Genomic DNA, 26,561 nt, shown 5'->3' with positions numbered 1-26,561 from the left:
AGCAATACTGCAACGAATCGATAACCAGTCGAGTGAGGACGCTGCTCTGGTGTCATGGTCGTCACACTTGAGTTGTGATCCAGGAGGCCAGTACCATTCCATCTCCTGGCACCGCAGTTGAAACAAGTTTCTTCAATTCCACCCCACACCCCTCTCATCCCCATGCCGCCTCTGTCCACCCAGCAGCATAAATGAGCCCAACCACACAGTTAGTTGGCCAACAGGTCGTGAGTGGTGGGGTAAAGCGTGGGTAACTCCCGCATATTCCAACATGTCTGGCCAGTGCAAAAGAGTAGGCCGAGCACCCTGTGGAGAGGTGATCTCGAGCTCATTGCAGTGGAGGCATCCCGCAAAGTTGTTGCGGTCGAGGGTGACAGTTGCCGTACGTTTACAAAGGTAGTCATTTGTAATTTTTCTAATTTGGACTGTCGCGCCGGCATACACTGACCTATTATTATGACTACTCTTCTTCAAATGCCATCAGGGGGTCTTTACCATCCACTGTGAAGCGGATGGTGCAGTATTAACCGGGGCAGCCTCTGGGACTCCAACCGCGAGCCTCTGCAACGAGCGGTGAATGCGCTTGCCCGCTAGACTAGCAACAGAGGGCGAGGCTTACCCCTCTCCCACTTTTCCTCGTTCTCCCTTGTCTTCGCCCCTCTCCACCCCATCTCTGCTCACTGCAGCAGGGAGTCCTGGCTGGCGTGGTGTGACCCGCGGGCCCCCAGGGTCCAGAAGCAGAAGCGGTAGGCGGGGCGAGTCTTGGGCGCAGTGTGCTCCTGGCTTTCGCGCTCACGAGCCGCGCGCATGAAGAAATCCTCCTCCTTCAGGTACCACACGGGTGGCCAGCGGCCCGCTTCGAACACCGCCATATTCTCTGCGAGACAAACAGTTTTTGGCAAGTCAACTCAGCTCCACATCCTCCCATACCGCATCAGTCCATCTCTTCTCCAGCCCATGTCGTGCTCAATTAGTCCCCTCTATCTGACCAAACAAAAGCTGCTTGGGCATGCGGTGGTTACCAGGTCTCCCTCGTAAAAGATATTTTTAACCTCAAGGTATTTTTACCTGGTTAAATAAAGGTGAAAAAAAATGTGGGCAACATGACCTAGCCAACGCAGCCTTGCCTGCTGAAGGAGCTCACTGAAGGGAATGTGTCCAGATCTTTCAGGATGGATTGTAGGCAGGCCAGCCTGAATGTTTCTCACCAGCGCAGATGGTCCACATTTCACAAGCATAGAGAAGGCAGGGCATGACTGTGGCCGAGAAGACCCGAAGCTTCGTGCGGCGTGACAGACCAGGTAGCTTCCACACAGCATTACGTAGCTGATGAAAAGATAATGCCACCTGACTGATTCGGAGTGAGACCTCTGCTGTAAAACCGGAGCTGGTCATAAAGCACACTGCCCAGGTATGGGAAACACTCCACTCTCTCCACAACTGCTCCATCACCAATGGGGAGCTGAGTGGCACACTCCAGGTTCAGCAGCAGCGCCTCCAACTCCTCCTCTGAGTGAGCAGCAATCAACAGATAATCAGCATACCTAACATGGTTGACCAATAAGCAGCCATCCTGTACCAGATGGAAATTTTTCCAGTACAGCCATCGAAGGTTTCACGAATTACATGGTCGAATTAGATGTGAAATAATGTGGGAGCCAGAGGACATCCCTATCGCACCCCAAGGTGAACAGGGAATTGCTCTGACTCCTGGCCATAATGATTGTGAGCAGAGTCAGGGATTTTGAAAATATGAAGAACAACCCAGAGACCAAGCCTACTGATGATATCATAGGCCATGACCAGGCCAATAAAGCAGTGATGTAGGTCCTCTTTTAATTTGCTACACATCTGCTGCAGTAGACGGACAGAGAATGTCATCCATGCAGGACCGCTCTGGTCTGAAACCACATTGGGGTACCATAAGCCTCTCATCAGCGTGCCTGGCAAGGTGATGTTGAATAATCCTTGCCAGAATCTTTCCCGGTACACTGAGGAGGGAGATGTCCCTATAGTTGCTACAGTCTGTGCGGTCCCCCTTCTGAAAGAGGGGGGCCACCAGGGCATCCTTCCAATCCTTTGGAACCCATCCTGTGGTCCAGACAGTGGTGATGATGTCATGTAGGGCAGTCTGCGCATATATGCCACATTCCCTCAGAATTTTGCTTGAGAGATCATCTCTGCCCGGTGCTTGTCCTGGTCTTAGACTATGGATTGTCCCTTGTACTATCTCCACAGATGGCACCTCAGCCAACCACTCAGAAGGGGTGGCTACTTCTGCCAACATGTGAGGGACGGCAACCACAACAGGGTCATCCTCACCTTGCCCCATGATGTTGTCTGGGCTGAGGGAATTCCAAGTAGGTCCTGGTGTCAAGTACATCGTGCCACCTCCGCTTTTCCATCACAATGTAGTCCAGCAGATGTTCTTGCTTGTACCCAGCGTGCATCCATGATGTGTGGATGCGTGGATGCCAGAAGAGCGTGTTGGTAATTCCAAGCCCCTGAGCAGCACAGAAGTCGAGCAGCCTCCTACCATTATTATTGAGCTGATCTGGCCCATGTCTTCCAATCACTCCGGCCCTGGTGTCTGCGTCATGACCCACTCGGGCATTAAAGTTACCCAACAGGATGACTCTATCCTGAGGGCCACTTTAGCTAGCACCTGGGATAGGAGATTTTCGAAGGTGTCTGACTCATCGGCCTTGTCTGCATCCCTCCATTGATGTTCATCTGCAGTGGGGGCATAAGCAACCACCACCACCACCATTCCTCGCCTCTCTCTCACACATACACACAAAGATCCCCCATATAGCCTTAACAGACTGTTGGGGAAAGTGCTGGAAGCAAGCACCTATGAGGGCCACAATGGCACACAGGGGGTAGGTAGCCAGCACCACTCCCTACCACCTTTGTCTCCCCAGTGCTGATGTTTACACACTGCACCAAGTACTCATTTGATGCGGAGTATACCGAGGGGAGGCTCAGGACTGGTTCAGATAATTGTCACTGGTGTCGCCCGTGAGTGGGAATCGAACTCGGGTTGCTGGGTTAGTAGCGCAGTGAGCTAATCGCTACACTACCGCTCGACACACACACATACGTACTCACAACAACAGCAACAATGGCGATTCACCACTAAGTGGCGGTGACGTCACCACGACACTTGTGCCAGGCCATGTGCACCTTGAGGACACGTGAAGTATCGAACGCCCGCTGGCAGGAGGTCACGGGGCAGACCCAGGTGCCACGGGTCGACTGACTGAGATGACCGAGATGACTGGCTGATGCACCACCTGTGCCCCCTACCGTTCCAACTTGCTGTGCTTTAGCAACCCGGCGCTCTGCTTGTTTTTGTGAGCGTAGCTCCTCCGCCCTCTGTTGTTGTTGGAGGGCAACTGCCTCCACCTGCCCAGTAGTGTCCTTCACGAGCCTCCTCCACAGAGGCCGATCTTGACACCGCTGGTACCAGTAATCGGCAAGTCCACTCAGCTCTATATCCTTTTGTACCACATCACTCCATCTCTTCTCTAGCCCGTGCCGCTCCCGTTTAGCCCCCTAGATCCGGCCGAACAAAAGCTGATTGGGCATGCGGTCTACATAGCCCAGCCAACGCAGCCTTGCCTGCCGGAGGAGCTCACCGATGGGACTTTGTCCAGATCTTTCGAGGATTTGTGAGCTCCTCACACAATCCAGCCGGGTTAAACCCAGGATTGATCGTAGGTTAGGCCAGCCTAAATGTTTCTAACCGGTAAAAGATGTCCCATTAGGGGGGTCCACGTTTCGCAAGCGTAGAGAAGGGAGGGAATGACTGTGGCCGAGAAGACCCAAAGCTTTGCGCGGAGTGACAGACCAGGTAGCTTCCACAGAGCATTACGCAACTGATGAAAAAATAATGCCGCTCGACTGATTCGGAGTGAGACCTCTACTGTTAAACCGGAGCCAGTCATGAGCACACTGCCCAGGTATGGGAAACTCTTCACTCTCTCCACAACTGCCCCATCACCGATTGGGAGTTGTGGGGGTGGAGTGTCCGATGGTACAAAATACCCAGGCAGGTGCTTCGTTTTGGTGGGGCTGATGGTAAGGCCCCACACCTCTTAGTGGCACACTCCAGTTTCACGTCGTCGGCATACATAACGTGGTTGACCAATAGGGAGCCATCGCTTGACCGCACCCAGGCATCGATCAGCCTCCCATTGTATCTGTACCAGATGGAAATTCCTCCGGTACAGCTACTGAAGGCTTCATGAACTACATGGTCGAAATAGATGTTAAATAATGTTGGAGCCAGAGGACATCCCTGTCGCACCCCAAGGTATACCCGGAATGGCTCGACTCCCGGCCACGTAGTTTTACCCAAGCCTGCTCACCATCATGAAGGTCCTTAATGAGCGTGAGCAGAGGGTCAGGGACTCCGAAAGCATGAAGAACAACCCAGAGCCCAGACCTACTGATGGTATCATAGGCCTTGACCAGGTCAATGAAGCAGAGATGTAGGTCTTGTTGGAATTCCCTATACCTCTGCTGTAGCAGACGGACAGAAAATATGGCATCTGTGCAGGACCGCCCTTTCCTGAAACCGCATTGGGGCTCCGCAAGCCTCTCCTGAGCGTGCCTAGCAAGGCGATGTTGAATAATCCTTGCCAGGACCTTTCCCGGCACACTGAGGAGTGAGATGCCCCTGTAGTTGTTACAGTCTGTGCGGTCCCCCTTCTTAAAGAGGGGGACCACCAGGGCATCCTTTCAAATCCTGCGGAACCCGTCCAGTGGCCCAGACTGTTGTTATGATGTCATGTAGGGCACTCTGCGCACAAACGCCACCCTCCCTCAGCATTTCGCTTGGGAGATCATCTCTGCCCGGTGCCTTTCCTGGTCTCAGACTCTGGATCGCCTTCAGTACTTCCTCAACGGATGGCACCTCAGCCAGCCACTCACAGGGAGTGACTTCCTCCTCCAATATTTGAGGCACCGCAGCCTCAGCAGGGTCATTCCCCACTTTGTCCCATAATGTTTTCCAGGCTGAGGGATTCCCCCTCCCCCAGGACCTCACAGAAATGCTCAGAAAATCTGCAAACCTGTTCCTGGGGGTCGGAGATTGGATCACCGTTCTATCCCCTAATGATGGTAATAGGCATGGCGTTGCGCACACACATACTCACACATGCACTGACACTATCGGATCGGCTCACCGGCAGACATTTTCATCATCTTGACAGGATACTCGCGGCATACGGTGTTGAAGTTGGTGCAAACGTGGTGACGCAACCACCCAGCCAACTGCTCAGCATTGTGAAGCTGCACACACAGAGATATGCGGACACACACAGACATGTACAGATACACGCGGATACATACAGATACACACAGACATGTACAGATACACGCGGATGCATACACACACATATATATGCAGATTCATATATAGACACACATATATACGCGGATGCACACAGACATGGATACATACACACATAGACATGTACAGATACATGCAGATACATACACGCACACACACACACACAGATATAAACAGATACATACAAAGACCCATCCAGACACATATAGATACACACAAATATATATCCAGATACATACAAAGACACATAGATACACACGGATACACAACAAAAACAACAACCACTATTCACCACTAAGCGGCGGTGACGTCACGATGGCACTTGTGCGAGGATATGTGCACGTTAAGGCCACGTGAAGCGTTGAACGCCTGCTGGCAGGAGGTCACAGGACAGACCCAGGTGCTATGGGTGTATTGACGGAGATGGCTGGCAGATGCACCGCTGTGTTTTAGCCACCCGGCGCTCCGCTCTTTGTATATATTTCATACTGGCAAGAAAGGTCCCATATTGTAGTTGCTCACCTTGAGCTATAAATGTCCTGATAGTGCATTGTCTTTGTGCTGTTTGCTTTTTGGCATTCTCTGGTCTAACCCTTTGATACTAGGCTCTAAAGAAAGCTGTCTCTGGTGTGGACCAATCAGTTTCAAAGACAATGCATATATTATCAGAGCATGTTTTTGTTTGCATATTAACCACAAGTATGTGTGGTTAATGCACACAGGATTCCTTGCAACATGTTTCTGTTTGGTGTTTTAACATCTTAGCGCCTGTTTTATTGCCAGAAAGGGTAAAACCTATTCTTATATTTTGATACTGGCAAGGAAGGTCCCATATTGAACAACAACTGTTTAGGCATGCAGTGGTTGGGCACACGGGCTGGGCTACATGACCCAAGCCAACGCAGCCTTGCCTGCCGGAGGAGCTCACCAATGGGACTTTGTCCAGATCTATCAAGGATTTGTGAGCTCCTCACACAATCCAGCCTGGTTAATACCAGGTCCACGTTTCGCAAGCATTGAGAAGGGAGGGTATGACCGTGGTCGAGAAGACCCGGAGCTTCGCATGGAGCAACAGACCAAGTCGCTTCTACACAGCATTAAGCAGCTGATAAAAAGATAATGCTCGACTGATTTGGAGTGAGACCTCTGCTGTTAAACTGGAGCCGGTCATAAGTACGCTGCTCAGGTATGTAAAACTCTCCACTTTCTCCACAACTGCTCCAGTACAGCCATCGAAGGCTTCACAAACTATGTGGTCAAAATAGATGTGAAATCATTTGGGAGCCAGAGGGCATCCCTGTCGCACCCCAAGGTGAACAGGGAATTGCTCTGACTCCTGGCCACGTGGTTTTACTTGGGCCTGCCCACCATCATGAAGGTCCATAATGATTGTGAGCCGAGTCAGGGACTCTGAAAGCACGAAGAACAACCCAGTGCCCAGGCCTACTGATGGTATAATAGGCCTTGACCAGGTCAATAAAACAGTGATGTAGGTCCTCTTGGAATTCCCTAAACCTCACCCATTTCCCCTCAGCATCAGAAGAAGGGGGGGACGATGCCAACCCCAGCTGCAAGCGATGATGATATTTTCCGTGCAACTTTTATCAGCTATCTGAGAGCAGCCCACTGTGGGATTGATTGGGGTCCTGCATGTACACCGACTACCGGAGTGGAAGCATGGCAGGTGCATCTCACAGGTGACAAGCTGATGGTCAGTGGGCAGATCAGCTCCACGGTCGGTCCTGGTGTCAAGGACATGGCCCTGCATCCGCTGTTCCATCACGGTATAGTTCAGAAGATGTTCTTGCTTGGACGAAGCGTGCATCTTTGATGTTGTCTGGATGCGCCGATGCCGGAACAGCATGTTGGTAATTACAAGCCCATTGGGTGCACAAAAGTTGAGAAGAGGTTTTCCCCTTTTTTCGGGCAACAAAACAGGTGTTAAGATGTTAAAACACCAAACTGAAACCTTTTACAAGGAATCATGTCTGCATTAACCACAATACTTGTGGTCAGAATGCAAACAAAAAACATACTATAATATATGCATTGTCTTTGAAACTGATTGGTCCACATCAGAAACTGCTTTCTTTTGAGCCTAGTCTCAAAACTGTGTTAGACCAGAGGACGCCAAAAGGTGTACAGCACAAAGGCAACGCACTATCAGAGTAATGAGAGCTCGGGGTGAGCAACTACCTTTGTTAGTACTAAAATATGAGAATAGGTTTTCCCCTTTTTTCAGAGTATGTTTTTTTTAGCATTCTGACAAGTATTGTGGTTAATGCAGACATAATTCCTTGTAAAAGGTTTCAGTTTGGTGTTTTAACATCTCAACACCTGTTTTCTTGCCAGAAAAAAGGGGAAAACCTAGTCTCATATTTTGGTACTGGCAAAGGAGGTCCCACATGATCTGCACAAAAGTTGTTATGGAGCTGATCTGACCCATGTCTTCCAATCACTCCAGACCAGGTGCCAGCATTATGATCCACTCAGGCATTTAAGTCACCCAATAGGATGACTCTTTTCCGAGGGGCCATTTTAGCTAGCACCTGTGACAGAAAGTCATATATATAAGGCATCCGTAATCAACACCACCACCCCTTGCCTCTGGTTGATGGGAAGGCAGGCCCACAGTAGCCTGGGGCTTACAGCTTCCCACACCTCACTGCCATGCTCCCACACCCCCATCATTATTTTGTTCAGAAGAAGAGCCACTCTCTATTTTTTGACAGTCTCCTGCCCTGAATAGAGGACTGTCCACCCCTCATGGTGGCAGAAGCCAGAGCCAGTCCACCAGACCTCCTGAATACCGCAGAGATCCAGCCGGTACCAGTCCAGCTCCCAACAGAGGAGTGGCAGCCTCTCCTTCGCAGTGAGTGTTCAAACATTCCACGTAGCCACCCGCAGTGGCTTTTTGCTGTTTTTGGAGGAACCCTGAGGATAAGAATTCAGTCTCTTCGCTCCGCCAAATGTGGATGGGCCAAGATATGTCATAGACTCCTGTCCCCCTGGGACCTCCGCCACATGCTTCGTTCAATATTTTTAACGTCGTTTAGTGGTAGTTTAATTGAAGGTGGAGGGGTTACTAGCCCCTCGTATCCATCCAGAGCCCCCGTTAGGTCGCTTTGGTGGCTCACTACAAGCGCCATGAAGGGGTATAGCCGATTTGCTCACATCCACCACAGCGTTACCATCCAGTATCTCCAAAGAAGTAAGGGGTTGTGTTTTTCATGGATACACACACACATGGATACATACAGAAACACATAGATAGATACACATATATATACCTCATGTACACAAATACACACAAAGACACAGGCAGTATGTGGGGGAGCGAGGAAGTATGTGGAGGTGTGGGAAAGTATGTGGAGGTGCGGGGAAATATGTGGAGGTGTGAGGAGTGTTGAGACCTCACCTGCGTGAGCTCCAGAGAGATGAGCACTTCACGGTTTATGTCTTTGTTGGCGTCCAACAAGGCCTCCAGTCGGCGCACCATGTGGAACTCTAACCGACGGAACGCACAAGCAAAGAGACAAATATCCCCCATTTAGCCTTCACAAACTGGGTACCACGGTGGCGAGATGTTAACTACCTCGCCTGGTATGCAGGAGGACGTGGGTTCGATCCCGACCCTGACGCCTGTACATTTGGAGTTTGCAGGTTCTCTGTGTGGTCGTGTGGATTTTTCTCTGGTTTTTCCGGTTTTTCCCCTCCACATTTATAAATATGCGTTTATAGTATTTGGCTGCTATAAATTTCCACATGACGATAAGCCATTTCGTTGAGCTTCTGAAAAAATAGCTATATATCTCAGTGAGCCTTACCTGGTAAAATAAATAGTTTATAGTTAAAACTGTTGGGGCAAGCGCTATTAGCGATTAGCACCTATGATGGCCGTACGGGATACGAGGGGCTGGATGGCCAACAACCACGCCCGGCCACCTTTGTTTCCCCAGTGCTGATGTTTTACACACCGCACCAGGTACTCATTTAAGGCTAGTGTTGCCTGTCAGCGGGAATTAATGTTGGCTGTGAGCAGGAATTGAACGTATGTAGGCCGGGTTTGTAGCGCAGCGCTAAAAGCAGAATCTTTATTGAGACAGATGTCCAGTAATTTTACAAACACAGGAATGTAAAATCTAGACAAATATCGCCCATGTAGCCCACTTATGCTGATAATAATCATCATAATATCAACTTGTAACGCACCGCACAATATCAGCTCACTCTAGTAGAGAGAACGAAGACTTAGAGGTGTGAGGAACCACACACAAGCAGATAGGCAACTGCCAGGTGTTGAGGAGCCGGTGCCAACAATTGCCCAAGCTCTGCAGTCCTCTATATATGTATCAAGTTGGTATCGGACAATTAACGAGTGCTAACATGTGGAGAGGAAACCGGAGCATCCGGAGAAAACCCCATGCATGCGAGGGGAATACGCTCTATCCCTGTACAGACGGAACAGGTGGAGTCCACATTTGCTGCACCGCCTTCTCGATGCCCACCCACAGGAAGGGAATTTCACAACAACATCTGTGCGGTGATCCCACCAACCCTCGCTGCTGCCTCCACGACAGTGCTAGATCACTATAGGTGACCATGTACAGGAGCCACCATCGTGGCTGCTGCTGTTGCTGCTTTTGCTTCTGCGAGAGACTCGCACCTGCCAGGTGGACGAGCCGGGCCATGCAGAGGCGGTTTCCCATGCCGATGAGCTCCATGAGGTTGAGCTCGTGGGAGACGGTCACGTGGCGTGTGTAGAGGTACTCCAGAAGCGCGCGCACGCACGCACGCGACGTGCCGGGGAGGCGCACCTATGGTGGCACACAAAAGGCAAAAGAGCCATCCCACCCCCCCATCCCGCCCCCGCGTAAATAGCCTTAACAGACTGTTGGGGCAAGTGTTGTTAGCGAGTAGTAGCACCTGTGAAGGCCGGCACGGGACACGAGGAGGTGGGTGGTAGCACCACGCCCGGCCGCCTTTATCTCCCCGGAGGCGATGTTACACACCGTGCCAGGTACTCATTTGAGGCTTAGTCAACTTGAGGGAGGCCCAAGACCTATCGGATAATCGTTACTGATGTTGATAGCCGTGAGCGTGAATCAAACTCGGGTCATCAAGTTCACAGCCCGGCGCGCTCACCGCTGCACTACCACTCCCCACAGTGGCACACGCACACTGATACAACAACACAACTATCGTCACAACAATCATAATCAACACCACAATTCCTCTACCATCACAACCACCACCACCGCAATTATGTCGACCGCCACCGTCGCCACCTTCCAAGTGCCCTCACCTCATCCTGGAAGTTCTCTATGAAGGCTCCACTGAACATGGCGGCCATCCACTCACAGCTGGGGATGAGCAGGGGCTTGTGAGCAGGCACCAGCCCGTTGTCTGTGCGGAACACCACGTCTACTCACGCGACCCCGCACGCACACAGCACACAGCACACGCTGTTAGCGAGCATCTGTTAACGCCGGCGCGGCACGTGGTGGAGGGGGGTGAGGTGCCCAGCCTTTACCTCCCACGTGCTTATGTTTTTCACACCGAGGGGAGGTCCACGATTGGTTCAGATATCACTGATGTTAGTCATTGGCCGGGAATCGAACTCGGGTCGCTGCGTTGGCTCCGCTCGTGTACACGTGCGTGTGTGCACCTGTGTGTCTGTGCACGTGTGTGTGTGCACGTGTGTGTGTGTGTGCGTGCACGTGTGTGTGTGTGTGCACGTGTGTGTGTGTATGCACGTGTGTGTGTGTGCACGTGTGTGTGTGCGTGCACGTGTGTGTGTGCGTGCGTGTACCGGCGAGCGTGCCGCGTGCCAGCAGGTCGCGCAGACGGTTGGCGCGCCGCGTGTGGAAGGCGCGTGTGACCTCGGTGTTCATGAAGGCCTCGCTCTGCAGCTCGTTGCCCACCATGACGCGGAGGTCGAACACCTCCAGCGCCTCGGCCACGGCGGCCACGGAGCGCAGCGCCGAGACGCGTCGCACCACGCGCCGCTCCAGATCTGTTCATCACGCACACACAGATGAAGATCCCCCGTGTAGCCTTAACAGACTGCTGGGACAAGTGTTGTTAGCGAGTAGCACCATGAAGGCCGGCAACGGCACACGAGGGGGTGGGTGGCAAAAACCACGCCCGGCCGCCTTTATCTCCCCAGTGGAGATGTTTACACACCGTACCAGGTACTCATTTGAGGCTGAGTCGATCTAGGGGAGGCCCAGGATTGATTCAGATAATCGTCACCGGTGTTGGCCATGAGCAGAAATCGAACTCGGGTCGCCAGGTTCATAGCACAGTGCGCCAACCGCTGCACTCCCGCTCCATCGCACACACAAAGACAAAGGTCCCCCGTGTAGCCTTTAACAAACTGTAGGGGTTAGTGCTGTTAGTGAGTAGCACCTATGACGTTCTGATACAGCGCATAAGGGGGGTGACCAGCACCACGCCCATCCGCCTTTGTCTCCCCAGTGCTGATGTTTACACACCGCACCATGATGATAATTCAGCAGCAGCATCATAATCAAATGAGTATTTGAGACTGAGTCGACCTAGGTGAGGTCCAAGACCGGTTTAAATAATTGTCACTGATATTAGTCACGAGAGGGAAATCGAACTCGGGTCTCTGGGTTTATAGCACAGTGCAGAGCTAACCACTGTGCCAATCCTCCCAGCAGTGGCTTTTGGCTAACCATAAAACAAAGACGGTCACCGCATCGCGCATTTTCAGTTGTGCTTCTGTGGCCGTCTTGAACGCTCTTCCTTCCGATGTAAGGAAGCCACTGAAGCTATGCACTTTTAGATCATCTCGACTGAAAGCTAATTTCTGTAAAACTGCTTTTTGCGTTTAGTTTGTTGTCCTTCCCCCCGCACCTCCAATCAGCACGGTTGAACTATGTACAGTGCGAAGGAAGTTCAACATACATACAGACATACATACAACGCACATAGGCACAGGCGGAACGCACAGAGTGAGCAGTGGAGGTGCGTGAAGGGGTGAAGGGTCACCTGACAGCAGCTGTCCGTGTAGGGTGGGGGGCCCGATCCCACTGAGCCCGACGCCCCCCCCCACACACCCAACCCCCGAGTCCCCCTGTGCCCCCAAGCCTCTCCGTGTGCGTGCCACCTCCTTGTCGATGGGTCTGCATGGGCAGGGCGGTCATCGGCATCATCAGCAGCAGCATCAGCACTCGTAGTTGCGTGGTCAACACCCTGATCAGCAGCAGCAGCACCATACTCATCAGCAGCATCAGCATGAATAGCTACGTAATCAGCACTCTAATCGGCCACAGGATCATCATCATCTGCAGCTGCAACATGACCGGTATCACCATTACCATCAATGGCACCACCACCATCGCCACTGCACTCCTCTCACCTGTGCCATCGGGATGAGTAGCGCCGATGGAACATCCTGCGGTTCGTTCTGAACATCTCCCCATCATCATCATCGTTGTCGTCATCATTATCATCGCCACCACCGCTGCCCCCATCCCCATCGCCTCCCCCTCCTGTATCGATGTCTCCATGGCCTCCTCCTCCATCACCGTCATCAGCGTCATCTTCGTGGGCGTCGTCGCCGCCATCGTCGAGGGCGTCCCAGCCGCGCGCCCACGCCTCCTCATCGCGCAGCTCCCCCGTGTAGAGGAAGTGAAGCGTCGTGAGGAACGCGTCGAGTGGGAACGAGGAGCCCAGCGACACCACGAGGCGGTGCCTGGGGGCGTGACGGGCAGAGAGAGAGGGACACGGACAGACGCGTGGACACGGAGAGACATGTGAACACAGCGACATGGAGAGACATGGACACAAAGATACATGTGGACACAGGGACACGGAGAAATGTGTGGACACCGACAGATACGTGTATACAGGGACACACAGAGACGTGTGAGCACAGAGATGATTTGCTGAATGAAGTGGTCTATGTGGAAATGTATCGCAGCCAAATACTCTAAACGCATGTTTCTAAATGGAGGGAAAAACCGGAGGAGCCAGAGAAAAATCCACGCGACCACCGGGAGAACATAGAAATTCCAAATATACAGACGTGAAGGTCGGGATCGAACCCACGACCTCTTACATACCAGGTGAGGTAGTTAACATCTCACCACTGTGGCACCCTCGGGGACACGGGCAGTGTTGTAGTCCACTTGACGTTGGGTCAGTACTCCGCAACCGTGATGAAGGTTTTTTTGGGTTAGATCGCGTTAGTATAAATGTATAAGGTTTGTCACAAAACGTGCCAATTAGTTACTACTTCAGCTCACCAGTGTGTTGGAGTAAATCCACAACATTTACAATTTGAGTACCGTGACATTTCACTGGTAATTACATCCAGCACCATCGCGCTATTTTGCCAGAATTGTGACAAACTAATTGGGCTGTGTCGGGTTGTGGCGGGTTAACGACACATTTGTATGTACACGATCTAACCAAAAAAAAGCCCTTTATTGTGAATAATATTGGTTGCGAGACGCCAATTTTACGCGACATCACTCCTCCGTGTGATCACGGAGCGTTTTTCCTGATGGCACCGCTCACCGGGACTTTGCACCAAGCTGCAGCTGCTGCTGTTGGTAGAAGCCGTTGTCCACCATCTCTTGGCGAACGTTCACAATGGCGCGGCTCCAGTGCGGGTCTCTCCCGCTGGGACGCGCGTGGCTGCTGGCGCCGTCTGTGGGCGCGAGCGAACGCGGACCACACGTCCGTGGATAACCAATGTGCAGTATGTGTGTACACGTACCCGCGTGCGCACGTGTACACGGGCATGTAGGTGCGTATGCAAATGCACAAACACACACAAACATATGCAATCGACACTTAACAACATGGTGGTTGTGCCAGGCTAGGTGCACTTTGGTGGTAGGTGCACACATGCATGCACAAAGACAAACAAACCTATGAAGGCCGGCATGGTACACGAGGAGGGGAGCGGCCAGCACCACGCCTGGCCGTGCACCCACCCCTACCCACTCCACCTCACCTCATCCACCCCACCCACCCCTCCCTTCCACCCCAATACCTGCCATTCACCACGAAGTGACGGTGACGTCACCACGGCGCCTGTGCCAGGCCAGGTGCACTTTGAGACCACGTGAAGTGTCAAAGGCTCGTTTACAGGAGGTCTCAGGACAGACCGAGGTGCCATAGGTTGGCTGACTGAGATGACTGGTAGATGCACCAGCTGTACCCCCTAATGTGCCAACCTGCTGCATTTTATCCGCCCGGGGCTTGGTTTGTTGTTGTGAATGTTGTTGTTGGAGGCCAACTCCCTCCAACTGCCCAGTAGTGTCCTTCACGAGCCTCCTCCATAGAGGCCGATCTTGACATCGCTGGTACCAGTGACCAGTCGTCAACAAGCCCACTCAGCTTCAAATCCTCCCGTACCGCATCAGTCTATCTCTTCTCCAGCCCATGTCGTGCCCGTTTAGCCCCCTATATGCGGCCAAACAGAAGCTGTTTGGGCATGCGGTGGGTTGGGCATGCGGGCTATATGACCCAGGCAACGCAGCCTTGTTTGCTGGACTTTCCTGATAGGAATGTGTCGAGATCTTTCAAGGATTTGTGAGCTCCTCACACAATCCAGCCTGGTTAAACCCAGGATGGATTGTACATATGCCAGCCTGAATGTTTCTAACTGGCGCAGATGTTCCAGGTAGCTACCACACAGCATGCGCCCACCTTATCCCACCCACCCCATCCACCCCTCACTCTCACTCCACCCACCCACCCATTCCACTCCACCCTCCCAACCAACCCAGCCCACCCAGCTCACCCTTCCCTCCCACGAAACCCAGCACACGCCAGCCACCCACCATCCCATCCCACACGCAAGCACCCCATGGTCAACGGGCATTATCGCCGCGAGTTCATGAACCTTTGAGCTCGCTACCTCCATCCTGGGCATGCGCTCCGTCTCCTCCTCCATCGTTGGTACCCTGGTAGCCATCTTGTGCCGCGATCTGATTAGCCAATTCGCTGGTGAAAAGCTCCTGAAACTTGGAGCAGGCCATGGCGAGGAAGACCTGTCGTGTGATGCTCGTGCACGACAAACACAACACGCGCTGCATTAACTCCACCCCCCACACCTCCCACCACAACTCTGAAACAGTGGGGGCAATCTATGTGCGCTGTGTTCCCCCCTCTAATTTATACCCCTACAAGCACCTCTGCTTGGTTGCTCAACATGGGTTCATACTTGAACTTGCAATTGTCTGAGATAAATTGTGAATTCGTGCATCATGGATAAATCTCTCTCCCGTCTACCAGGGGTTCACTAGGGTGCGCTGCCTTGCAATGACCGGTCTGTTGAATTTGCTGGGGTTTCAATTAAGTTTGAAACCACGTGCATGTGAACACACGCACACAACCACACAAGGAATTGCACCTCACTTACAGCTACGCAGACAAAGATCTCCCGTATAGTCTGAACGGACTGGTGGGGCAAGTTCTGTAAGCGGAGTAGCACCTATAAAGGCCGGCACGGCACCCAAAGAGATGGGTGGTGGTCAGGATCATGCCCGGCCGCCTTTGTCCCCCTAGTGGCGATGGTTATAAATTGTACCAGGTACACATTTGGGGGCGAGTCGACCTAGAGGAGGCCGAGAATCAGTTCAGATAATTGTCACTGGTATTGACCGCGAGATGTTAACTACCTCGCCTTGTATACAGGAGGTCGTTGGTTTGATCCCGACCCTGATGACTGTATATTTGGAATATGCATATTCTCCCTGTGATCGCGTACATTTTTCCCTCCAAATTTATAATCAAGATACATTTAGAGTGTTTGGCTGCTATAAATTTCCACGTGATAAGCCACTTCGTCGAGCTAAAATGTTGTGGCCAGGTCGCTTCTGAAATAGAGCTATATAGCTGAGTGGGCCATACCTGGTAGAATAAAAATTAGGTTAGTTTATAAAAAATAGTTTAGAACTCAGGTCGGAGGGTTCATAGTGCAGCGCGCTAACCATTGCGCCACCGCTCCCCGCACAAAAGAAACACACATTGAGCCTCACAACAAGAGCATCAGCAGCTGTCATCCGCCACCGAGCAGTGGGGGGGTGACGTCACCACAGCGCTTTGTGCCAGGCTAGGTGCACACACGCACCTTGTGCGCGTACACCCGCTCGCCTGCCACCTCGAACACCACGTCGGCAGCCCGCTCGCTCTCCACCATCGTGGCAGCGGTCTCCGTCAGCAGGAACGAGGGTAGGGACGATACCGTTTCCGCCTCTAACGCAGAGGAGGAGGGCGAAGACGACGTCGAGGTGACGGCGGTCGCGGCGCCGTTCGAGGGTGACAAAGACGGACGGGGGGAGAGGGCGGATGGCGTGGGGAGAGGAGGAGGAGGCTCCACATGGGGACGAGGCGGCTTTGGGGGGAGGAACGGTGCCTGCGAACAGAGAGATCGTCGGCATTGTTGTTTTGAGATCGTGCATCCCCTTGTGATATAGATTGGCCCGCAGAAGTAGACGTCACAGACATATCTCCGAGAGCCTTTCAAGTGACCCTCTGTTCAATACAGTAGGGGGCACAGCACTATGCCACCAGTCCTGTCAGTTGGTCGTAAGGCAATCAAACTCAGGTCTCGCTGTCCCCGTGTCTCTTCCCGTGTCCCCATGTCTCATTATCACACCCGAGTGTCCCCCCTGTGTCCCTGTGTAACCTCACCTGGGTCCCCCCCTGTGTCCCACCTGGGTTGTGCCCTTTATGTCCCCATGTGGTCTCCGTGTGGCCTCACCTGCAGAAGAGGAGGCCTCACTCGCTTGAGCTGAGTTTTCCAGAAGTGGAGACCTCGCCGAGCAAGAAGAGCAACGCGGATCTACACCATCAACACCACCAACACCACCAACACCACCACCACCAACATCACCACCACCAACATCACCACCACCAACCTGACCATCAACATTACCAACACTACCACCAACATCAGCATCACTACCGCCCACATCACTATCACTACTACCGACATCACCATCACCACCACTAACATCACCATCACCACCATCAACATCACCATGTCTGGGCGAGTGTCTGGGTGAGCATGTGTACGAGTGGGCCAGTGTCTGGGTGAGTTTCTGGGTGAGCGTGTATATGTGGGCGTGAGTGTCTGGATGAGTGTCTGAATGAGAGTGTTGACGAGTGGGCGAGTGTCTGGGCGAGTGTCTGGGTGAGTGTCTGGGTGAGTGTCTGGGTGAGTGTCTGGGTGAGTGTCTGGGTGAGTGTCTGGATGAGTGTCTGGGTGAGCGTGTGCATGAGTGGGAAAGTGTCTGGGTGTGTGTCTGGATGAGCGTGTGCAGGAGTGGGCGAGTATCTGGGCAAGCGCATGCACGAGTGGGCGAGTGTCTGGTTGAGTGTCTGGGTGAGCATGTGTATGAGTGGGCAGTTGTCTGGGTGAGTGTGTGCACGAGTGGGCGAGTGTCGGGGTGAACGAGCGGTGCGCTCACCGCGTTGTCGAAGATGTCCCGCACCCCATGATGCTGGGGGGCTCCAGCCCCCTCCTCCACCACACCCCCCGCGCCTCCCACGCCCCCCGCCATCACGCTGGCCTCGTAGTAGGGCAGCCCAAAACTCCGTGCCACCTCCCTCCCCCGGTCTGGGGGGAGCAGGTCGCTCGGCTTCAACGGCCTGCGTCGTGCGCACACAGGCACAAGGAGACAAAGCTCCCTGGTGTAGTCTCTATCAGGCTGTTCGGGCAAGTGCTGTTTGTGAACAGCAGCACCTATGCAGGCTGGCACAGCACACGAGGGGGTGGGTGGCCAGCACAAGCATGTGTATGTGTGCACTGGCAGACGGACAGATAGACAGTCAGGAAATACGGACAATTAGAGAGAGACAGAAGAAGAGATGGATGGAATAGAAAATTTACAGGCAGGAGACGTGCACTCGGACAGAAGAAGGTACGGATGGATGCACAGATGGATGTCAAAACAGAGGGATGTAGAAGTGGACTCATTGACAGACATTAGAGCCAGAGCCACATTCCCATGTTCTGTGACTCTGTGTCCCCCCCGCGTCCCCCCGGATCTCCCCCGCGTCCCCATGTCTCCACCCCTGAATCTCCCCCCACGTGTTCCCCGTGTCCCCCCGTGTCCCCCCATGCCTTACTTGCAGAAGGGCCTGCGGGCGCGGTTGAGTGTGTCCAAGTGGGCGTAGCGCAGGTCGAGCTGCAGGCCCGCCAGTAGGATGGGCGTGCGGGGGCAGAACTGGCGCACCTCGGGGATCCACACGGAGCGCACGTGCGCCAGGGACACGGGGCTCGCGATGGAGAAGCACACCACCACCACGTCCGCCCTGCACGCCACACAGCGTTACACTACCACAACACTACCACCACCACATCTGCCCTTCACGCCAAACCACACCACATCACACCACCACTACACCCACCCTGCACACCACACCGCGTCACTCCACCACTACCACTAAGTCCACCGTCTATGCCACGCCACACCACATCAAGTTCAAGTTCATTTATTAGGTATAGCCCTGTGAGCCATGCGGCTCTTAAGTCGGGTGCAACCGCAACAAACAAAATATGAACACAGAACATCTTAAAGCGACGACGCGTAACAGAAACATCCTGGAATAAACCAGCAAATATAAAAAAAACGTATTAAAACGGTGTGTGCAAAAATCCCAATGTGGTGCAAGTCAACAATAACCATAAGACAATTTTAATTAACCATATGTTTTCCAATCACCAAAATTAAGCTATAAAAACAATATAACAACAGTAATCATAGGAACTGTGATTCAAAATTTAACAATAAACGATATACATAGCACGTACGACCAAACTTGCAGCCATAGCTGGCAGCATGACACATCACACGACCACCACCATGTCTGCCCTCCACGCCACACCACATCGCACCACCATATCCGCCCTCGACATCATGTCACATCACCACAAGAACACAGTCACCATGCCCACCCTCCATACCACACCGCGTGACACCACACGGTGTCATGTCACACCACACCATGTCACACCACTACAACACCCTCACACACCGCAGCACCCCCAACCATAGCCTCAACATCACCACCACCATTGGTCGTGGTGCGCCATGTGCTGTACATGATGTGTAATGCTGTATGTGCTGTGTGTGCTGTATGTGATGTGTGTGCTGTATGTGCTGTGTCATGCTGCACGTGCTGCGCCTGCTGCGTGTGCTGTACGTGCTGTGTCATGCTGTACGTGCTGTGCTGTATGTGCTGCGCCATGCTGTATGTGCTGTGTCATGCTGCACATGCTGTCATAGCTGCACATGCTGCATATGCTGCGCACGCTCCATCTGCTATATGTGCGGTGTGGTGCTTTGCGCTCACCGTCCATAAGCGAACTTCCTGTCCTTGTGGTGATCTCCGAACGTGTCCCACAGTCGCAGGGACACGTTCACGTCGTCCACCATGCCCCGCGAGCGCTCCAGCACCTGCAGCCAGGGCATCCGCGTAACTGCGACAACTACGGTAACCACGGACACCACAGTAATAGCCAACTCACCATCACCTCTCCTCACTCCTTCACCTAGGGAAATCCGTGGTAGTGGTCGATAGCCCACTCACTCACAATCACCTCTCCTCACCTCCTCACCTCAGGAAACGCACGGTAGTGGTCTATAGATCACTCACCATCACCTCTCCTCACTTCACCTCAGGAAACGTGTGGTAGTGGTCTATATCCCACTCACCGTCACACCTCCTCACCTCAGGACACGCGCGGTAGTGGTCTATGGCCCACACGGTGGGCACGTGTGTGCCGGCCTGGGCGTGTGTGGGTGGCGCCGAGGAGCAGGCCCGGGCACAGATCAGGCGAGTCTTGCCCACTGCGTTGTCCCCGACCACCACGCACTTAATCACCTCCACATTTGAACGCTCGTAGTCTGCGTGTCCCTCCATCTACCACGGGGACAGCCATTGGGATAGAGGGGCGAGGGAGATTGGGACAACGCAGTGGTGTTACACAGGTGTCTCCATACAAGCTGGGACCTCTGCCAAGGTGTCCCCATGTGTCTGGGTTTTTTCTAAGACAGAGGAGGGGCAATCTCTCCATTGCTACTGGACTCTCCAGTGCAGGGAGTTGATGGTCTTAGCCCTGTCACCAATGATTGACATAGAGACCCAAAACCTCACAGAGAGAACCATAGACTTACAAATTCCAAGAGACTCGAATAGGAACCCAGAGACCCAGAGACTTGCATAGAGATGAACAGATTTGTAAAGACCCATAAACTCACATTGTGACCCACATACTCACATAGAGACCAACATACATAGAGAACCACAAACTCAAACATTGACCCACAGACTCACATAAACGGAGTAGATTATGGTTCTCAAATGTAGTGAGTTGATGGTCTGAACCAACTCACACCATTGCCTGAACGAAAAAAACCTCTCATTAAATCTGGTTTAACCAGATTTATCACCTAATTTGGCTTCCAAGTCTGATAACTAAAATCTTAGGTGGAGTGCGAAAAACATTCCTCTCGTATGCAGAGCGGGTGGGAAAGTGCTGCCCCCTACTACTGTGTGTGAACTCAAGGTTACAGAGGTAGTTCTGTGATATCTGCTTCTGAGCCGTTCTCTCTAACAAAAGGTTTCCAATGTGCTTTTTGCGAATATATTCTTGGTTTCTCATGACGTGATAACAAAATAAAAGACTGTCTCCCAGGTGTGGCTGGGGTCGGTATGCTTCCCCTTCCACCTCACACACCAGCCCCCTCCCCCTGCCCTTGCAGATGTTGGTTAAGTCTGGTTCATTCCTGCTCAGAAAACCCAGGGCAGCCAGGCGTGAGGTGTACGTGCCAGAGATCACGGGTTCACACGTGTACACACACTCACGTAAACACGTGTATGCACGTGTACACATGCACTTGTACATAAACTTATGTGTACACGCAGTCACGTAAACACGTGTATACATATGTAAACATTCGTACATACTCACTTGTACACACGTGTACACGAACTCACGTTAACACGTGTATACACGTAGACACGTGTATACACGTAGACACGTGTATACACGTAGACACGTAAACACGTAGACACGTAAACACGTAGACACGTAGGCATGTACACTCACTTGCGCACACACTGACGTGAACACACACGTAAACACACCTGATCGAAATACGTGTACACAAACTCATGTAAACACGTGTACACACCCAAGTACAACACACTGCGCTGACGTCACCACGGCGCTTGTGCTAGCCGAGGTAAACATTGAGGCCACGTGATGCGTTGAAGGCTCGCTACTGGCAGGTAACGAGACAGACCCAGGTGCCATGGGTTGACTGGCAGATGGACCACCTCTGTTCGTATTCTGCATACATATATAAAGGCAAAGATCCCCCTTACAGCTCTAACAGACTGTTGGGGAAAGTGATTTAGCAAGCACCTATGAAGGCCGGCACAGAACACGAAGCGGTCGGTGGCCAGCGTCACGCCCGACCGCATTTGTCTCTCTAGTTCCTGGAACTCATTTGAGGCTGAGTCGACCTAGGGGGAGAACCCAGGATAATATAATCGCCATTGGTGTTGCCCGTAAGTGGGAATGGAACTCGGGTCGCCTGGTTCGTAGCACACCGCGCTAAACACTACACCACCGCTCCCCACTGATACAAAGGACAAAGATCCCCCTTGTAGCCTTAACAGAATGATGGGGAAAGGGTTGTTAGCGAGCACCACACAGACACACACGCATTCTCCAATACACGGTCCAATACACTCTTCAATACACACAGTCACGAACACACCCACACATTCCCTAACACGCACGCACTCGCACGGGAGTTATCTACGTCAGGAACTCAACGTGAATCAAATTCCCAACTTCCCGTTTAACTGGAAAGTTCACATTGCTTCTCGTACGCACGCCTCCGCTCCTCCACACACGGGAGCGGCGGTGGTGGTTAAAGTTGCTTGTGATGGTAGTGGTCGTGATGTTGCTTGTGGTGGTAGATGTGATGGTGGTAGATTTATGTGATGGTGCTTAATATTGATTTGAAGCTTTCGTGACTGCATGAATCCATATTCTCTGGTTCTTTCGGTAAAGTCACGTAAGTATAAAATAAAAATAAATCACGACGTTTCGATTGCAACACAAACAATCATCATCAGGTGGGAAAACCACAGCAAGACAATTTTCATGGTGGTGATGACGACCCTCCATTAACAAGTACTCGATTATAATTCCGTGAGGCTTTCCGTTGTAAGAAAGTTATTCGGCCAAACATTCCGATTGCAGGATCCTTCCATAAAAATAATCTTCAGACTCCGTGACGACGCCTTGACTGGACAAACATCTCAATTGGCCAAACATCTCAACGCTCGGAGGACCCCTCAATGAATGCGACTCAGGCTTGGGGGCACGGCGGTGCTCGCCCAGGTAGCCACGCAGGATACGCGTCGCAGTGCTCCCGTGTAACTACCGCCGTGTGTGCGCGTGCTGACGGGCAGGTTTCACCTCTAGAACAACCTCTTGTGTCACCACCACAGTGCCCCCCCCCCCACCCTGTGCTCTCCCTGCTCGAGTGACTCGCGAAAATCACATCCTTATCTGGGAGAACATCTCGCACATGAGCCGCGACGACAACACGCTGCAGAATACACGCATGTGGGTTTTTGTTTTACAAAGGTTCAGAGGGACCTCTCGGGTTCGCACGCCGAGTTAACCAACCCGAGCGCAGGAATTCGGGGAATGTGCCGACGCAGGCGAGCGCCAAAAAAAAAACACGAGTCTGCAAGGTGTTGCTACGGAGGGTGCACGACTCACAAGCGCAGACGGAACGATAACCGACAGACAGACTGAGGAGAGAAGACTCGTGTGGAGCGACAGGGCCAGTCAGCGTCCACACACGGCAGTAGTTGTACTTGCACAGCCGATTCAAAGATAAAGCCGCTCGACCGATTCGGAGTGAGACCTCCGCTGTTGCCAATGTTGCCAAAACAGAGATGAGCACGGGCACAACTGCCCAGGTCCCGGGACCTCTCCACCATCGCCCCAGACTCATAGGGAGTTGAGGGGGTGGAGTGTTTGATGGCAGAGAGTTACCCAGGCCGGCGCTATCAATTTCAGTGGCACGCTCCACGTTCGACAGTTAGAGTCCCCAAACTGCGCCGAGTGAGCAGCAAATTGCCAGATCATCATCATACTAGGCATAGTTGATCAGAAGAGCGCCATCCTTTGGCCACACCGGGCATCGGTCAGCCTCCCATTGTATATGTATCTGATATGTCACTGGTGCAGCGATGGAAATCATATACATCATATAGGATTGTGGTAAAAATACGTTAAATAATGTAGTGGACAGTTAATAAGGAAATGTGGCTACCGGCCACGCAGCTTTACCCTTGTCTGACACCATGATGAAATTCCTTCATTATTGTGAACAAATATTTAGGAACCCCGAAAACACAGAAAAAACCCAACCCAAAGCCTTGCACTCTTGAAATTCCCTACACCCCTTAGACGCAGCAGAATACACGGCATCTGTACAGGACCGCCACCCGTCTGAAACCGCGCTGTGGCTCCGCAAGTCACTCACTGGCGTGCCTGGCCAAGGATGCGATGTTGGATCATCCTTGCCACAGCATTTCCCGGCACACTGAAGAGGGATATGCCCTGGGAGTCGTTCCAATCATTGCGAATCCATGGACCACCATGGAATTATTCCAATCCTGTAGAAACCATCCTGTGGTATCGGCAGTTGTAGTGACATCGTGTAGGGGGGCCTGCACACAATCGCCACCTTTCCTAAGCGGTTTGCTTGGGAGGCCATTTCAGCCCTGCGCTTTACTTGGTCCCCGGATCTTGGGATTCCTGTTCGCACCTCCTCGGCAGACGGCACGTCAGCCAACAACTCACGAGCAGGAGCTATTTCCTCTAGACTTTTGAGGCTCGGCAAACTATCCATTGGCTAGACCGACACCCCCCACCTGCCCTGTGATGTTATTGTGGTTGGGGAGTCCTACACCCCCATTCTAAGGCCTCAAAATGTTTTATACATTGACACACCTCACAAAAACAGCCGCTGCTATTCGCACTGAGTGGCGGCGATGTCACACTGGCGATTGTGCCAGGCTGGGTGCACTTTTGAGGCCAGGTGAAGTGCGGAAGGCTCGCTGGCAAGGAGGTCACGGGACAGATCCAGAAGTTATGGGGTTCACCGACTGAGGTGACTAACAGATGCACCGCTTGTGCCCCCTACTGTGCCAACCTGCTGCGTTTTAGCCACCTGACGCTCCTCTGCCCTCCGCTGTTGTTGGAGGGCGGACTGCTTCCAACAGCTCAGTATCGTCCTACACGAGACTCCGTGTAACAGTCAGTGGTAAGTCCAATCAGCTCCACAACCTCCCGTACAACATCAGCTCATCTCCTCTCTACCCCGTGTCATGCCCTTTTAGCTGAACCAGAAGCTATCTAGCCAAAACAGAATATGCTTGATGTGGCTGAGCGCGGGTTACGTGACACAGCCAACGCAGCCTCGCCTGCCAGAGGTGCTCACTGGTTGGACTGTGTCCAGATCTTTCAGTGATCTGTGAGCTCCTCACACAATCCAATCCAGTCTGGTTAAACCCAGAACGGATCGTCGGCAGGGCAGCCTGAATGTTTCAAACTCGCGCAGATGTTCTTTCAGAGGGGTCCATGTTTCGCAAGCGAGAGAGAGGGTATAACTGTGGGCGAGAAAACGTGGAGCTTTGTTGGGTATGTATGGTGCGAAAGAAGTTCAACATGCATACATGCAATAGGTCAGGTAGTGTCCACACGCATACATACCCACAAGACTGATACGATACAGAGAGGTAATGCATAAACCCAAGATCCTCATGTAACCTACACAGACTGTTGAAGCAAGCGCTGTTAGCGAGCTCCTATAAGAAGTCCGACACGACAAACTAGTCGGTACACACCGCCCGAACAGTATGTTAAGGATATAGGGGGGTCTTTGGAATGCAATGCTTAGCGCGCTCCACGACGAACTCGACAATCCGAGTTCGATTTCCGCTCACGGTAAACCATCTCCGCTAGATCGACTCGGCCTTAAATCAGTGTCTGCAAGTGCTGTTAGTGAGCACCTATGAAGGCCGGCACGGCACATCCATGAGGGGGTGCTGCGACCAGCAACACGCCCGGCCGTCTTTATCTCTCCATAGCGGATGCGTTACACACCGCACAAGGTAGGTACTCATTAACACATATACAATACACGCACTCATTCAATCCAATCCCTCGCTCACCGGCGGTCAGTCGCCCCCTTATCACTCTTCCATCGCTACTACCATGGCCACGGTTCCCGTGAACTTCACTCATTGATTCGTCCACCGGTGTCGAGGACTCGGTCTACCGGACAACCGTTTTGTGTCATCCACCACAGTGTTCAACGACCACGCTGCAGGTTACAACACTCACACACTCACCCAATCACTCACAAACCACCACGCTGCAGGTCCCAACAATACACTCACCCAATCACTCACACAACCACCACGCTGCAGGTCACAAGAATACACTCACTCACACAACCACCACGCTGCAGGTCACAACAACACACGAACCCACTTACCCGCTCACCTGTGTGGAGCAGCAAAGCTCGTAATCTGGGTTCTACTCCGAAACGGTGCCAGGTGCGTGCGGAGCAACTGATCGCGGGCCACCGCTTCGCCGTCTCCTGATTGGCTGGCGTGCTCACTGGGGGGCGTGGCTCGGCCTCAATTGCGGCGTAGAGGCCTCGCCCCCTCAAAGTTGAAGTGGATTCTGATTGGCTCTCACTGAGGGGCGGTGCTGACAGCGAGTAGGCGGGGTAATTGACTGGGATGAAGGGCAGGACTTAAATGGAGGTTGAGCATAATGCCTCCGTTTTGGTTGGTTATCGACTTAGAAAAGGCGGGGCTTACGAGTAGGCAGTCTAAATTCTCAATTTCGATTGGCTTAAACTAGCAAAGGGGCGGGACCTACATCAAGTGGGCAAAACGTTGAGTGTTAAATTGTCCAATCAATTCGCAGCGTTTCTCGCGATCTAAATTGATTCACAAAGCAAACTCAACATATTCGTCAATGACAACACTGTGTGTGTGTGTAGCGTTGAAAGGAAAACAATATATTAACAGGCGATGTTTGGAGCAATGGCCCTGCTAAAATGCATGTATCTTTATGGCATATACGTGCCCGAAACGT

At 52.4% G+C, this 26,561-nt stretch overlaps 1 protein-coding gene across 1 annotated transcript; it reads right to left on the bottom strand.

Annotated features, from left to right (window-relative positions):
* Positions 1–439: 439 nt before the first annotated feature.
* Positions 440–20,275, bottom strand: LOC144942583 (rho-related BTB domain-containing protein 1-like). Its single transcript, XM_078869433.1, is given in 18 exon segments — positions 440–877; positions 1,348–1,395; positions 1,397–1,509; positions 5,193–5,298; positions 8,778–8,866; positions 10,026–10,176; positions 10,665–10,783; positions 11,172–11,375; positions 12,377–12,510; positions 12,747–13,082; positions 13,910–14,042; positions 15,261–15,393; positions 16,476–16,760; positions 17,109–17,189; positions 17,818–17,998; positions 18,479–18,664; positions 19,706–19,809; positions 20,084–20,275. Coding segments are annotated over 18 exon segments (2,646 nt in total). The 3' UTR covers positions 440–826.
* Between the last annotated feature and the right edge of the window lie 6,286 nt (positions 20,276–26,561).

The sequence above is a fragment of the Lampetra fluviatilis genome, chromosome 27, assembly GCF_964198595.1.
Source record: "Lampetra fluviatilis chromosome 27, kcLamFluv1.1, whole genome shotgun sequence".
NCBI classification, from domain to species: Eukaryota; Metazoa; Chordata; class Hyperoartia; order Petromyzontiformes; family Petromyzontidae; genus Lampetra; species Lampetra fluviatilis.
This window is presented reverse-complemented; position numbering and strand designations above follow the sequence as displayed.